The sequence below is a fragment of the Arctopsyche grandis genome, chromosome 3, assembly GCF_051622035.1.
Source record: "Arctopsyche grandis isolate Sample6627 chromosome 3, ASM5162203v2, whole genome shotgun sequence".
In the NCBI taxonomy this organism is placed as follows: domain Eukaryota; kingdom Metazoa; phylum Arthropoda; class Insecta; order Trichoptera; family Hydropsychidae; genus Arctopsyche; species Arctopsyche grandis.
Window position 1 is genome coordinate 37,248,565 of NC_135357.1, and position 16,164 is coordinate 37,264,728.

Below are 16,164 nucleotides of genomic sequence, written 5' to 3' on the forward strand. Positions count from 1 at the left end.
CGATTTTATATGCTAAAAAAATCAATTCACTATATTAAAAAAAAATTATACTTTCTCGAGAATTCTCGAGAATCTCGAGAAACAAAAAAGAAAATCTCGAATTCTCGAGATTCAAGTATTTCGAGAAAATGAGATTCTCAAATCTCGAGATCCAAATATTCCTAGAAAATGAGATTATCGAATCTCGAGAATCAAAAAATGTCGAGAAATCACAACCTCTAGTATAGGCGTCCTAGAAACCTGAAATTGTCTATATGCTATCAAAAGGTTTATATACCAAAACTTTCACATTTTTTAACTCTATTGTATTAAATGATTTTTCCATCATTATCATCACTGAGACCTGGCTTCATCCCTCTATTAGGAATGGTGAGTTGTTTAACACTAATTACTTGGTTTTTATGCATGACCGTGTCTTTCGTGATGGTGGTGTCTTGTTCGCCATTAATAACAGAATATTGTCTCAGTGCAAACGCTTGTACTTCCTAGAAACTGTTATTGAGGATATATGTATGGCTAGAGGTCGTATTCGGCGTTGCCATTTTGTTTTCTGTGTTGTGTATTTTCCGCCTGATTTATCCAATATTAGTATTAATTTATTTTTTGAAAAGCTCATGCACAATTCCCGCTATTTGATTGATAAAAATGTGATTATTATGGGAGACTTTAAGCCCAACTGTTATCCCAACATTAAAGCTGATATTGAATTACATATTGATGTTTTTAATCTAAATCAGATCAACACAGTATCTAACAATTATGGTCAAATGCTTGATACATTTTGGTAATCATCATATTCATCTAGTCGGGTCTGACCCCTATCAAAGATATCTGTTTTAATGATCTTATCAACTGCTGATTGAAGTGCACTTTACAATAATTCTGATCAGGTAGATAATGCACTTAGATAATGGCCGTGTATCGTGTGTTATATGATTATTTTGATTATTTCTTTCTCAATAGAGTATAGCTCTGAGTCATCTATTAGAAAGTACCCACCCTGGTACAGTTCTGTAACTATTAGAATTGTGGCAACTCCAAGGTACTGGCCGTAAAACCATCGGCTGGCTAGCGCTTCACCGGTAAGCAAAGACTTCCTTCCCGGCTGTCAAAATAAATGGTTGTACATTACCAACACAGTCGTCTCACTCGCCCTACCCCCATAGAATCATAAGGAAAAAGCACGTGGTGGGGATCTGATTTCGTTCAAACCCAATTGAAATCTCTGATCGATACTATCCATTCTACATATGTTGGTGAATGTGTTTCACAAATAAGGTTTTGCCCCAAAAAATTTTGGAGATTGATAAACTCCAAGCGGAAGACTGTGCTCCCTTTCATCTATGCATGATAATAGAGATGTTGAGTTTGTTGGTCATCAGAGTATTTTTGCTTAAAAATTGTTCAGGGATAGGATGATGTACTAGTTGTACTAGATCATGAATTTTTCCCTACTAATGACACATTTTCCTTTTCTTCTTCTCTGTCTATTGATTTAATTGATACTATTGTAAGACAGGGAATGTATGTTGACCGTATCCCGGTCTAACGAAACACGTGTTGTGTAGTTTGAAAGAGGATATTAATTTTTGTTCAATGGGTACAATGGTTATTGTATGTACGAAGAGGTTTCTTCGGAGATGTGATCTGTTTGAACTCCAGAGGCTCACTCTGCCGGTGGAGGTTGCTGCGTTGCTTTATAAACGTTTTGGGTTGAAGTGTGTCGTGTGCACATCTTTTGTTCTTGGTACTCGCGCTGCCCTAGTTATGTTTTATGGGTTCATACGCCTGGACGTATGAACCCGTTCGTGGTTTTTATGGGTTCAGTGAGTTCTTCCTTTGTTTCCAAGACACGTGTATAGAAACACGTGTCGACCTTTTGACGAGGCGAGCGTGTGCCATGCGTTAATGACTTTCCTAGATATGTGTCGCAGTGACCTGATGAGATCATTTCAGTTGTACTATATGCCTACACTATTGATATTGAATATGTTGTGGCGGCTCGCTTATACGACATGGTCGAGTTTGGTTGCCTTCCTGCGAGTGGGGACCAACCCGGCTGGGTTCGGAGAGCTACTACTCACTCTGTCTTCAGCTGTCATATAATAAACACGTGCATTAACATGCCAGTCGTCTCATTCGTTCATCCTCCATACTGGTGACCCCCGACATCGAGCCACGCAGCCTCGATCAATTTCAACATGCCGCTCATCCCATGCCGCTCATCCCTGCCTCGCCGAGTCAGGCGGGAGAAGCTACCCGCCGCGCCCCCATCGCCATCAACACGCGTCGCGGCCCGCGGGTGACAATAAACGAGCAGATACGGCTACCTACCTACCTACCTACCTACCGACGTCCAGCCACAACGTCGACGACAGGTGCTTTTAAAAAATGGGGGAGCGAATGAGACGACGATCTTGACAGCTGGATGTGGAGTCATGCGCGATCCACTACACATAGAACGGTATTCCAGCACCACAAGACATACACCACCTCAGCACCATCATCATCATCATCATCATCAAGGCCCCGTCCGTCCCCACGAGCGTCGTCACGCCGAGACGGGCGGTAGCCCTACAACACCTCCACGAGCCACAACGACTCACAGTCCAGCTCGGAGTATCATCAACCACATCGATGCCCCTGCCGCCCCCGCCGCCCCACCAACCGACATCAGCCTCGGAAGAGCGGCGCCGCCGCAGCATCGCATCGCGCGACCATCGGACCACCCACCGTCCTGCTCGCGACGTCACCGCCCTCGAATCTACCGACCATTCAGGGCGGTACACCTATGTACACAGCGGATGACCCACGTCAACATTTTTTTTTTTCTCCCCACGTAATAATTTTTTCTCTTTGTGTAACAATAATTTTTTTTCTTTTGTAAAATTTGTTTCTTTGTAATTTTGGTATCGCTGATGCTGGGGGGGGAGTGATGTGGCGGCTCGCTTATACGACATGGTCGAGTTTGGTTGCCTTCCTGCGAGTGGGGACCAACCCGGCTGGGTTCGGAGAGCTACTACTCACTCTGTCTTCAGCTGTCATATAATAAACACGTGCATTAACATGCCAGTCGTCTCATTCGTTCATCCTCCATAATGTTTTTTCTAGACTGAAGGCTTTGCGTTCATGTGGTCCAGACATGATCCCTGATTTCATTCTGAAAGGCTGAGCCCCTTCTTTTCCTACGTTGTGAAAATGCTCTCGGATTTTTCCTATTCATAAAGGGGGCGAAAAATCCAATATTGGAAATTACAGACCTCTTTCTTATCCAGTCCTGCTATAGTCTTTGAGCTCAAACTTTGTAACTATATATGGAACTATTTTCAACGTTTTGTGTTGGATGAGTAGCATGCTTTTTGACCTGGACGCTCAGCTGTCACGAATTTGTTTGATTTCAGTAATTGTGTTTACTGTTCTTTGAACCATCATAACTAAGTCCATGTAATTTATACTGATTTCCATAAAGCCTTTGATAAGCAGAATCATATCATATTGCAGTTGAAAATGTTCGCGTATGGATTTTTTGACAGATTGGTGCAGTTTTTTAAATCCTATCTTATGAATCGTCAAAAGTTCGTCGTCTTCTATTCTACCTCTCTCGTTCCCATATCTACATTGCTGCTGTATATGTTGCTGACTCCGGGGTTCCCCAAGGTATACACTTGGTCAATTGTTGCTTTTCACTGTATGCGGATGATTTAAAACTCTATTTGTGTATATATGTATGTATATTCTGCGATCATGCGAACTTTTTCAAAATTATTTAAATACTCTTCACGGTTGGTCTTTGACTAACCGTTTGCTTCTCAATGTCTCCAAATATAAAGTAATGTGTTACTCTAGATCTAGATATATCCCTTTTTGTACTTTTCCTTATCTTATTGGTAATTCTGAATTTAACTGGGTTGAATCTGCTGTTGATCTTGGGGTTACATTTCAGAGTCACCTCAGTTTCTCCAGTTACATTGATTCTGTGTGTTGCTCAGCTTTAAAGACGGTTCAAAGGTTTGTTTTTCGTAATTCCCGGCATTTCTAAAATCCTACTGTTGTGAGGCTGTTGTACAATCTCTGGTGAGAAGTATCATGGAGTATGCTTCTATGATCTGTAGTCTTTCAGACAAAACTCAGTCTATTAAGCTTAAGCTTATCCAAAGACGTTTTCTCCGGCTTATATATGGGATTTACCCATATTTACTTCCTTTAAGATGTGTCATGGTTATGGTTTGCTACACATTTCGCTTGAGCACAGGAGAAGTGTTAGAAGCCTTATTTAGTTCTTCTTTTCTATATTTTGAGGTTTTATCTCATGTCAGGTTATTCTGGGTGAGATTGGCCTTCATGCTCCGGAGAGTTTGGTCTAGACCCGCCAACGTCCCTTATCTCATATTCCTCAGGCAAGAATCGCGGCATATTTTAATTCACCCATTCTAAGTTAACCAGCAGCATGGACTTGCTAGATAAACTGATTTTCATTGGAACGGTTCTGTATGTTTATTTTTTTAATGTATAATATGTGCTTATTTATAATTTTTTATTTCTGTTTCTTGATCTGTGTAGTGCACTCGTCATGAGTGTACATGATTAATTGCAAATAAATAAATAAAATAAATTTTTATCGTACAGAATTTTGGCACACATGCTCTACAATATTTGTACCATAGATTGTAAATTGGACAATTCGTTCCATAAAATTGGACAATCTATGTATTATAAACGATATAAATCTTTTTAATCACGATATACATACATACATACATTATATACATACATATATGCTTCGCATTTGTTTTTTGATGATTAACATTATTATTTTTTATCATAGTATTATTTTATTTTTTACTATTTTATTATTTTTTATTACTTTATTATCCTTATTATCTTTATTACATTTTTATTATTTTGAATGTATTGTCATTTTAATTTTTTGCTTTTTGTAATTACATATCTTACTTTATTGTTATTTTTATTTCTTGCTTCTTAATGTTGAAATCACCTATTTGTGAAAATTCTATAATGGTTTTTTTATTTTAATTATTATAATTATTATTTTTTGTTAACAATTTTGTAAAATTGAAAAGAAAAAACTGTAGATTTTCCTATTAAATAAATATATAAAATCATGGTTCGAAACGATTTGGAAACTCGTCGGTCATATCATTCACATCATCATAATATAATTTTTGTTTGAAAATATATTATCTGTCTGATAGCTTATTTGATAAGGATTTGATTATATCATATACATGCATACATATGCTATGTATATATATCTACATATATGCATTGCATATCATTGTCATTTCATATCGAGTATTCATACGGTGTTCATACTTGGATTTGGATTTGGACAGGATTTATTCAGAATCAAAGGTACGATTATAGTGTAATCAAAAATGAATACTTACAATGTTTAGAAAGAACCTCAATATCATATGTTATGACTTATACCTCCCGGATCCTAATTCAAAACGGTTTTGTCCCCTTTTATCACACATTTGAAGATTGACTGAATATGAGATGCAAGTAACCCGGGAATTTTGGAAATTTAATATCAATACGATATTTATAATCATTCTAAAAACATAATTTTAACGCATACATTTACACTATTAAATATATATGTAGATTCGCAATTAAAATCCTTGACATTGTAATATTGCTGCGCCGTTTTGTGAAATGATTGTTATTTTTGTTTAAACAAAGAAAATAATATAATTAATTTAATTTTTTTTTTTGATTTTTCTCAGGATAATTTATTCCCACCCAAAATTCCCGGGGAAGAATTCGCGATTTTCCCGACCGTGTATCTCTTTTTGAAGTTCGCATTATCACACAGAAATTATATTAAGTGAAAAGCATAATAATATAAAAGAAAACATCGAGCGATGACAATGGATAAGTCTTACAATTTCAATTTAGTGTTTGTCAAATCAATTGAGGATAAATCAAAAACATTCGAAAAGCATTCAAATAAATCATCAGAGGGGAATGGAATCAAGAAGCTGATAAGAATTGGTTCGTACGAACCGATAAAATCTTTCATCGGACGACAGAAAGAATTGAAGCAATTACATGCGTCCCTTCAGAAATGTCCAGTAGTAATTTTCTCCAAAGAAAGTATTGGAAAAACCCAGCTGGTCAAGATGTACGCGCGTTCAAAGGAAAGCTTTTATACAAATATTGTATTTATTGGTGCTAACAAGGAAGAGGAATCGTTTAAAAAGTGGGCCGATCATCATGAAGATTTGCAAAATGGCGCTAACGCTGAGAAACACGTCGAAACTGTCGTTGAAGGTGTATATGGAAGTTTGAGTTGTAACGAGCATACTTTAGTAGTGTTTGACGATGCGAGAAAATACGCTGATGTTAAAAAATTTCTACCGAATTGCGTACAAAACGTTTTCGGATTGCATATTTTGATTACGACACAAAGTCGAGAATGGGCATCGGATAGTGGTGTAGACATTATTTATTTGAACGAAATCAGCGAAGGAGAAGTTATGGACTTTGCAAGGGAGGCTTTGCAAGATGAAAGCGAAGAACACATAAAAATGCTAGTGAGTAAATTCAAAGATAATCTTTCATTTTTGACCCAATCTATCGATTTTATTGAAATTCAAAAACAGGCAGGTGACAAATCAGGTATAAAAAGTTATTTAAAATTGTACGATCAACGCAATGGAGTTGTGCCTGATAGTAAAGAAGTTCCATTTCGCAATACCTTGCAAAATGGCGATTATAAGTCGTTTGAAGAAATTGTAACAGAAAAACGTGACGATGATGATCGTGGTGCCATTTTACGTTCCGCTGCTGAAAACCAAGGCACAAAAGCTATAGAAGCTCTTTTCAATTGTGGATTTCGTGCTAATGATGCTGATGTTAATAGAAAAACTCTATTGCACTATTGCGCTGCTGCAGGGAACGTTGATGCAATCAAGAAACTTGTCAGCATGGGAGTTGATGTAAATGCTCTGGATGATGAAGAAAAGAGTCCATTACATTACGCAGTCCTTAGCAACAACTGTGAAGCCATTACAATACTATTAAATAAAGGAGCAAAGGTCAATGCTGTTGATTTCCAAAATGTGACACCGCTTATCAGTGCTACAAGTTTGGATAACTTTAAAGCGGTTAAGATACTCGAAGAAAATAAAGCTAATATGAGTGTGGTCGATGGAAGCAAAAGAACTTTGCTTCACATCGCAGCTTCTACTGGAAACGTTGATTTGATAAAATTCTTCTTGAAAAAGGGATCTAATCTTAGAGCTGTAGATGAAAGCGGTCTGTCTCCATTGCACTATGCGGCGATTAATGGTAATGTTGAAGCGATTCGTTTGTTAAAAGAAAAAGGATCAAATTTGAATGAAGTGGATGAAGATGGCAGGACTCCAATGCATGAAGCTGCTTTAAATGATAATACTGATGCTTTGAAAGTATTCTTGGATATGGGTGTGGATTCTAATGTGGCCGATGAACATGGAATAACTCCGTTACACAATGCAGCTCTTAAAGGCAATATTGAAGCATTAAAATTACTTCTAGATAGTGGAGCCGAAGCAAATAAAACCGATTCGAATGGTATTACACCTTTACATTTTGTGGCGTCATATGATAATGTCGAGGCAATAAGGACACTCAAAGACAACGGAGCTAATCTAGACCAAGTCAACAAAGATGGCTCGACTCCTTTACATTGTGCTGCATTTGAAAACAATTTAAGTTCAATCAAAGTACTATTGGAAATGAAGGCGAATCCGAATGTGAAGAATAAAAACGACCTAGCTCCTCTTCATTGTGCCGGATTTGAAAACAATCCGGAAACTCTCAAGATACTTTTAATAAATGGAGCAGATGCAAATATAAAGGACAAGGACGGTTCCACGACTTTGCACCACGTCGCATACAAAGGTATTGTACAGACTCCAGGGATGTTCAACTCGAGAGCACCCCGGAAGTCGGTTTCTTAGAAGCTCGTGGTAAGCGTGGGCGGGGCTGGTTTCCTCCAAGGGATCCACAGGTCGTCGTCTGCGGTCTGGTCTCTGCTGCTGTCGGCTCGGCTCGATGTATATCTCTCTCTCTCTCGTACAGTGTGCGTAAGTGAGGGTGATACGGGACAAAGGCGGGAAATTGAATAGTAATGAAAACAGGTTATAATTCTGTTTGTATGGTGACTGTATTATATATATATATGTATATACAGAGATCAAGCAGGGGGGACAGAAAAGGGGGGGGGGGGGAGTCCGACTTGAAATTAGCGCGCACGTGTTCAAGAGGTTATGGTAACCTCACTCAACCACGTGGCTCCGTGATCTGACTTCGACGAAGAGAGACCAGGAATTCCTCACTTCTCACCGGACGTATACTGAAGCTGTACTTCCAGTATCGTCTGCCGATCAAGGCTGAGCTGATCGGGACTCGGTGGTGGGAACCAACTCGGTAGCGAACAGAGATGTTCACTCGACCGACGCGGAAAACGAATAGGGGGCGGGGACGCGCGCTCGGCGCCGATCTCCCTCCAAAACGGCTCCTTTGGTCGTAACGCCACGAAAGCTGACCATGAAGACTTGGTCGGAACATACTCCCCCCGTTGGAAGTCAGAGGATCGAATTCCAAAACAAACAAGAATTAATGGTGCACAAGCGACTAATGAAATACACAAAAACCAAGCAAATAAGCAAAAAAATAACAAAAAAACAAAAAACAACACAACAAATAACCCAGTCAGCAAACAAAATAACATTAGTCCATCGTCAATTTCCCATCCTACATAAGCAGCTGACTAAGCCGGCAAGAAACAAACAAAAAATAGACAAACAAACAACCAAAACACCAACAAACACCAATGCTAGGTAACAATATTGTTCAATCGTTATATGTCCCAATCTATCCTGATAGCTCTATTACAAAGCACCAATCAAACCAACAAGAGAAGCATAAAAGAAAAGCAACTCAAAAACTTAAGTTAAAACACATAAACTGAATCCACAACACAGATACAAACAACGCGCCAACTTTAATGTGGGACGTTATGAACGTTCGCCACTCCGTTGCACAAATTAACCGACTGTTGCTCGACTGGCAGTCGAGCTACTCGCCGGACTGCTCGCTTGGTGTTGCTGATGGAGGAGTAGTAGGACCTACTCCTGTGCCCTTGTCTGCCAGGGGCCGCTGCTGCATGTGCTGGTGTGGTAGCACCCTCGCTCCGGGCTGATCGACCAGATCCTCCTGCTGTTGCGCAACTAGTGGTGCGCCAACTAGGAACTGGCCAGGAGTTATGGGAGCTGGGTTGGGAAGGTCGAAAGATGTGAGGGTTAAAGGGCGCGGGTACATTGCGCTTCGGCAAGCGGAATCTTCGTTCCGCGTAAATACGCGATTCGTCCAGGGGACGCGTAACTGTCTTGACTGGACGTCTCGCGCCAAAACAAGATAACGGATCACGACCCGTTGTGTGATGGCAATTCCGAGAATCGCTTGAAACTGTGGGCGCTTCTAGAGAGCCGCCCAATATCCAGCCGAAAGCTGTATTCATCATCGCGATGCGTCCTCCTCTGTCACCGCGTGACTTGGAGGGAACTAAAATGGTACGTTTGCCATTGCGTAACATCGCATGATAGGCGTCGCTGCCTATCACCATATCCACTGTACCGGGAATATCGAATGACGGATCGGCAAGGGGGAGATGAAGCGGCAAATGGCTCCGAATCTCGGACACGTTGCGCGATGGAAGTTGATTCGCGATCTCGGGCATGATTGCGCAATCGAGATCAACACTGGAGCCCTGATTGGGGATGCGCGGTAGAATTCGAATTACCGCGCCACTAGTAATGGACGTCCTATTTGAACCTATTCCTACCAGGTTGACGTCCATCCTTTTCGACTTTAAGGCGAGTCGCCTTCTTAAGTCTTCAGAGATGAGGTTGAGTTCGGAGCCGTTATCTAACAATGCTCGAACCTTGTGCGAACGCCCATCTCCGCCGCGAACTTGTACTTCCACGGTGGATAACAGGACAGTTCGGGCGTGAGAAGGCGATACGCGTCTCACCGAGTGTAAAACCAACGATGATTTTACGGGTTTGGCGTTCTCTGATTTCTTGGGGGTCCGATAATGTTTGGCCTTATTTGAAGGCGAAGTTTGGTATGGAGTTGAGTCATGTAACATGGTGTGATGGGCATGACCGCATTTGAAGCATCTCTGCTTTGTTTGGCACGCGTGAACTATGTGCCCTGGCCTCAAGCAGTTGAGACATAGTCGACGTTTTATGGCGTTCGACCTACGCTCATCACCGCTCATTTGGCGGAATGATGGACAGGCTAGCAGAGAATGACTTCCGCTGCAACTGATGCAGGAGGGGCGTTCCCTCCTCACATGCAGAACTGCTGCCTTCGGATTCGTAATGGTTCTTAGTCGAGGATTCGACTCGCCTTTTAAGACGAAGTCGGCATTTGCCATCGATTGGCACTGAAGCGTCAGAAATTCGATGAGTTTGTGGAATGTGCACTCCTCATGTTTTGGCGCTTGAAGCTCCCATTGTCGAACCGTGTATCGATCGAGCTTCCTAGTGATGCACATGACCAAAATGTCGTCCCAAGTGTCGACCGGAACGCCTAAGTTGGCCAGTGCACGGACGTGCATGTTAAAATCGTCTATGCAGCGATGCAAACTTGCGTAACTATTGGACGCAATTTGTTCCGCGTCCAATATTGCGCGAATGTGGGACTGAACAACAATTTTTTTATTGTTGTAGCGCTGCTCCAGAATGGACCAAGCGCGGGAGAAGGAATCATCAGATAACTCTAAGCCACTGACTACGCGATTGGGTTCTCCTTTTAGGACTGCCAACAAGTATTGGAAACGGGCGAGTTGAGAAGTTTCGCCGGCCATAGCGACCAAGAAGCGTTGTGAGAAAAGGGGCCAATTTTGGACGTTGCCTTCGAAGGTGGGCAACTCCAAACGGGGCAATTTTATTGCCGAATTTGATTGCGATACAGCGGAAATCGTGACGGCAGCGCCACCTACCGGCGACGCGCTCAGTTGCAGCTCCCGCAATCTGAGCATTTCCATACATCGTTCGAGGGCGATTAAGTATTCCGTCTCGAACTCGTCAATGACGGACTCGGAGGCCCGAGCCTCCGCTTCGTCCAGCTCGTCAATCTGAGCTTGGACCGATTCGAAATCAGACAACAGAGGTTTAATTATCTCGAGTCTGATTTGGAGCATGGAAATACTCAGATCCCCCTCCAAATGGTTCGCATTTCTCGTTAACCGAGCGCGAATGCTTTTCCGCGTATTCCGAAGTGCTTCCATTTTGGACACGACAAAAATAAACAATGGACACGGGAAAAGAAACAAAATGGCGACCAAAAATCACAACAACAACAGAAAAATGCTAATTACGACCAACCTAGATTAGACGACGTTGACAGACCAGCTCTGGAAGAAATCCGGCTCTTTCGAAGGACCAAATGTACAGACTCCAGGGATGTTCAACTCGAGAGCACCCCGGAAGTCGGTTTCTTAGAAGCTCGTGGTAAGCGTGGGCGGGGCTGGTTTCCTCCAAGGGATCCACAGGTCGTCGTCTGCGGTCTGGTCTCTGCTGCTGTCGGCTCGGCTCGATGTATATCTCTCTCTCTCTCGTACAGTGTGCGTAAGTGAGGGTGATACGGGACAAAGGCGGGAAATTGAATAGTAATGAAAACAGGTTATAATTCTGTTTGTATGGTGACTGTATTTTATATATATATGTATATACAGAGATCAAGCAGGGGGGACAGAAAAGGGGGGGGGGGAGTCCGACTTGAAATTAGCGCGCACGTGTTCAAGAGGTTATGGTAACCTCACTCAACCACGTGGCTCCGTGATCTGACTTCGACGAAGAGAGACCAGGAATTCCTCACTTCTCACCGGACGTATACTGAAGCTGTACTTCCAGTATCGTCTGCCGATCAAGGCTGAGCTGATCGGGACTCGGTGGTGGGAACCAACTCGGTAGCGAACAGAGATGTTCACTCGACCGACGCGGAAAACGAATAGGGGGCGGGGACGCGCGCTCGGCGCCGATCTCCCTCCAAAACGGCTCCTTTGGTCGTAACGCCACGAAAGCTGACCATGAAGACTTGGTCGGAACAGGTATATTGGATATGATTCAAATCTTAATCGAAAATAGGGCTGATCCAAACGCAAAAAACAATCGTGGACTAACACCCATTCACTGCGCATCATCTGAAAACAAAATAGAAGCTGTCAAACTCCTCCTGCGATTAAACGCCGATCCAAATCTTCCAGATAATAGAGGTATCGTTCCATTGCATCACGCCTCGAAAGAAGGCAGACTGGATCTTATGAAGATACTCTTGGGGGCGAAAACAGATCCGAATACTAGCAATAAGCATGGTTTCACTTCGCTTCATTGTGCCGCATTTGAAGACAGACTTGACGCTCTCAACCTCCTGCTGCAAATGAAGGCAGATCCAAATCTGGCTTATGCCAATGGAGAGACTTTGATCCACTATTCCGCATTGGAAGCAAAGCTCGACATGTTGAAATTACTTTTAAAGTATAAAGCCGATGTTAACGTAAAAGATGATGATGGAATGACCCCGTTACATTTCGCCGCTGAATATAATAACGTTGACGAGTTGAAGATTTTGTTGGAAAATGGTGCTAGAGTCGATTTGGTTGATAAATGTGGCAAAACGCCACTGCATATCGCCGAAGAAAACAAGAGTGAAAATTCGTACGAATTAATTTTAAATCATAAAAAAAATCAGAAAGACCGAACATCGTTCGATAAAGATATGCTGAGGGTATAAATAATTATAAACACAATACAAAAAAGAAGTAATAAATCAATTAATTTAAGCCCTCGCGATCACAATCTTTTTTACAGTTCACAGTTTTATTAGTTTATTTTATTATTAATTCGTAGTAATTCACCCCTCGAATGAAACTAGATCATTTTTTCGAACTTGTATACAGTAAATTCATCTCACTTCAACAAAATATTTAGGCTCGTTTTTAAAATCAAATGAAACATTATTATTAATGAATATTCCAGTATTTTGCTTGCATATGATAATGAGGTTTCTTTTTATTTATTTATTTGTTTATACGGTCAAAAAAATGACACAAAGAAAAGAAAAAAATGCAATACAAAAGTTGGTAAATTTTATAAACATGTGTAATTTGTATGTATTTGTATGTTACATATTATAAAACGATGCGGTGCAAACGATCGACAAGCGCCAGACAGACTGAACCACAGATTAACGACACGTGTACCTTATGCGTGCGCACTGCTCGCACTTATACTAAGTGAAATCTACCCGAAGTCCCGACATACCTACCCTGTATACGTTCTGTACTTCTGATACTTTAGTTCCGAATTTTGCCTTATTAAACTCGCCAGAAAGATCCAACTCAATTTTAATAATTGCATCTGTGCACATCGAAAGGTTACTCGTCATCTGATGTGCAATCTATCATTCGTGAAGTCGAGAATTGCGTTTAAAGCAGCCATCCTGGCGCTTGTCGATCGCTTGCACCAAACCCATTATAAAATACAATTTTACTAATTATTTATTTATATAAAAATAGGACTGGAATCCAACTATCACCTTCATGGCTAATAAGTAGCTACATATCTACATATGTATGTACATGTGTGGATCTATCAAAAGGAAACTGCAGAATGTCATCCGAAATCAGTATAGAAAAAAATGTAATATTTTCGTTAAACATTTTGTTGAACAAATCGAAGAAATCTTAAATCGTAAGAAGAGTCGTAAAGAAAATAAGAGTATACAATTGAAATTACCCAATGACAGAGATAAACGTAGATATTGTTTTGTTACTATCGCCTGTGACGTTTTCCAAAGTTTTGAATTTCAATTATTGCAAGTGACCTCTAAAGGAGAACCTTTTATGGCAATAAACAAATTCGCAGAAGATGCAGCTTACAGATTTTACAAATCGTTCAAAGACAACAAAGACGGCGATATTGATGCAAAGCGTGTCCTCTGTGGTAAATCTAAACTAACTATTTTGAGAAAACCGGGACAGGAAGTTGAGTATTCGTATGGAAGCACCCAAAAGGAATGGAGAACTTCGTATGTCTTTGAAATGACGGGACTCGCTTTATTGAAGAACGGGGAACGGAAGTTTTACTCGAGTAACGCGTCCAAGCATGAATTATACAACATACTTCCGTCGACCTCTGTTTGTGGAATCTTTGGTAGAATTGAAGATCAACTATGGTTTTGAAGAACGTTGTGATAACATTGATTATAAAAAGAAGCCGGATTATTATATCAAACAGAAACCGAAAATTTTACAAAGGCTGGGATTTGATTGTTCAGAATCGTTTCTCGATTCTGAAAAGTCTTACAAAAACGAAAAAGATATCACGAGAGAAAAAATTTCCAAACCGAAAAGAAACAGCCTTCGCAGAAGAAATAACCCAATCAGAAATGACGGTTCAGCTTTATTGCGATGGTGTTTGTTAGTAGTATTGGTACAATACGTTCTAGAATTAATTATTTATTACAAATATTAGCTTACATATTGAATAATTTATGTAAAATGTAAATAGTGTCAACGTATGCATAAATTAAGTGGACTATTGGTAGTGTTAATATATTTCAATAGATTTTTTCTATTGAAAAAATTTGAAAATTAATAATGATGTTTGTATCTTCAATTTTGGCTGCATTATAAAATGTGCATAAGTTTTCTGATCATTGGTTTGACTCCACTTATATAATATAAACTTATATTATGTACTTAGAGTGATAATAAGTGAGCACCGTTTGAAAATTTATTAAATTACAGACATTTTGACAAATGTGCATGCATTTTGTTGTAGGTACTTAACGTATGTTTAAATAATCACTGATCCAAATAGCCATTATAATATTATATATGTTACACTGAGACTAAATATACATTGTAATATTGTATGTATGAATGTACATATTTAGTCTATGTATGTTCATTATGAATTTAATCAATTTATTTTCTACTTTGGTTTGGACTCTCTGTTTACTTAAATATCAAACAGTGTCAAGATTCATCTATCAATTGTCGTTACTTCTAATATACATATTATGTATTTAATAATAAATAAATATCAATACCAAATTAATGCAATTCAAAAATTGATTTAAATAATATCCTTTTTCCTGTCTTGTTCTAATAAAGATCTATTCATTATTTAAACAAATTATTGAATTAAAAATCTATTCTTTGTTACAAAAATTGAATTTGGCACTTTGCATGTACATATAAAAATTTATTTCAGTTTGGTTTTTACTGTCATCTCTTGTCGTCAAACTTTTATAATTTAAAAACACGGATTTAAGCCATAGCTTGAGTTCATAATAGATGTCTCTATTTAATCAAATTAACTAAATTTTATCTATCACACATATGTACATATGTATTATGTATGAATAAATAAAAATATTACATTGTGATTGATGTAATATATATATAATTTCAACTTTCAGTATTCAGTATTCAAACTATCATAGATAATAAAATATCAAGATTATTTACATAGCATTGTCTTAATAGAGAGTGTATTATATACATAAATACATATATAAGTATATGTATACATATACAAATACATATATATTAGACAATAAAAAAATAGTATTGTTGCAGTATGTCTCTTGTTTTAAATATCTCATTGCAATGGACATAAATGTTAATCAATGAATACACATATGTACATATATTGAGAATGTGATAAAATGTAAATCAGTGTTCAGCAACTTGAGTCACTAGAAAAAAGCACGACCACTTACTTCTTCTTTATCTGAAAACTTAATACCATTTAAATTTCTTAAGAAAACTTGTATAGTATCGAAATTTTCAAGTTGTTTACTTTTTCGGTTAAACTTTTGTATCTGCAAATTATTATAAAAAAAAGCTTGTAATAAAAAAAAAGTTTTTTAAAAACATACCTCTTCTATAATTTGTATAGAAAATTATTATTTTGAATAAAAACAATAATTTTATTTTACTACCACTATCTATGTTTAAAACTAATAAACAAACGATGGATAAACGTCAACGACTATGTCGCCGGGCAGATATCAAAAGCGTCTTACACGATATTTTTGCACCATCGTAATGGCGGCGGATCCATTTACTTATAT

The 16,164-nt window shown here is 39.1% G+C and overlaps 2 protein-coding genes across 2 annotated transcripts; both read left to right on the forward strand.

Annotated features, from left to right (window-relative positions):
• Positions 1 to 1,015: 1,015 nt before the first annotated feature.
• Positions 1,016 to 15,151, forward strand: LOC143909358 (uncharacterized). The gene is made up of 2 exons (XM_077427300.1): positions 1,016 to 1,082; positions 13,598 to 15,151. Exon 2 carries the CDS (start codon positions 13,655 to 13,657, stop codon positions 14,261 to 14,263), a length of 609 nt encoding a protein of 202 aa, XP_077283426.1. The 5' UTR covers positions 1,016 to 1,082; positions 13,598 to 13,654; the 3' UTR covers positions 14,264 to 15,151.
• LOC143909338 (uncharacterized) lies at positions 5,241 to 13,117 on the forward strand. Its single transcript, XM_077427262.1, has 3 exons — positions 5,241 to 5,373; positions 5,751 to 7,911; positions 12,131 to 13,117. Exons 2-3 carry the CDS (start codon positions 5,889 to 5,891, stop codon positions 12,811 to 12,813), a joined length of 2,706 nt encoding a protein of 901 aa, XP_077283388.1. The 5' UTR covers positions 5,241 to 5,373; positions 5,751 to 5,888; the 3' UTR covers positions 12,814 to 13,117.
• Positions 15,152 to 16,164: the final 1,013 nt, after the last annotated feature.

Coding starts and splice junctions, on each gene's coding strand:
- LOC143909338 (XM_077427262.1), top strand. CDS start 5,889: ATGACAATGGATAAGTCTTACAATTTCAATTTAGTGTTTGTCAAATCA. Junction 7,912..12,130: donor GCACCACGTCGCATACAAAG/GTATTGTACAGA, acceptor TGGTCGGAACAG/GTATATTGGATATGATTCAA.
- LOC143909358 (XM_077427300.1), top strand. CDS start 13,655: ATGTACATGTGTGGATCTATCAAAAGGAAACTGCAGAATGTCATCCGA.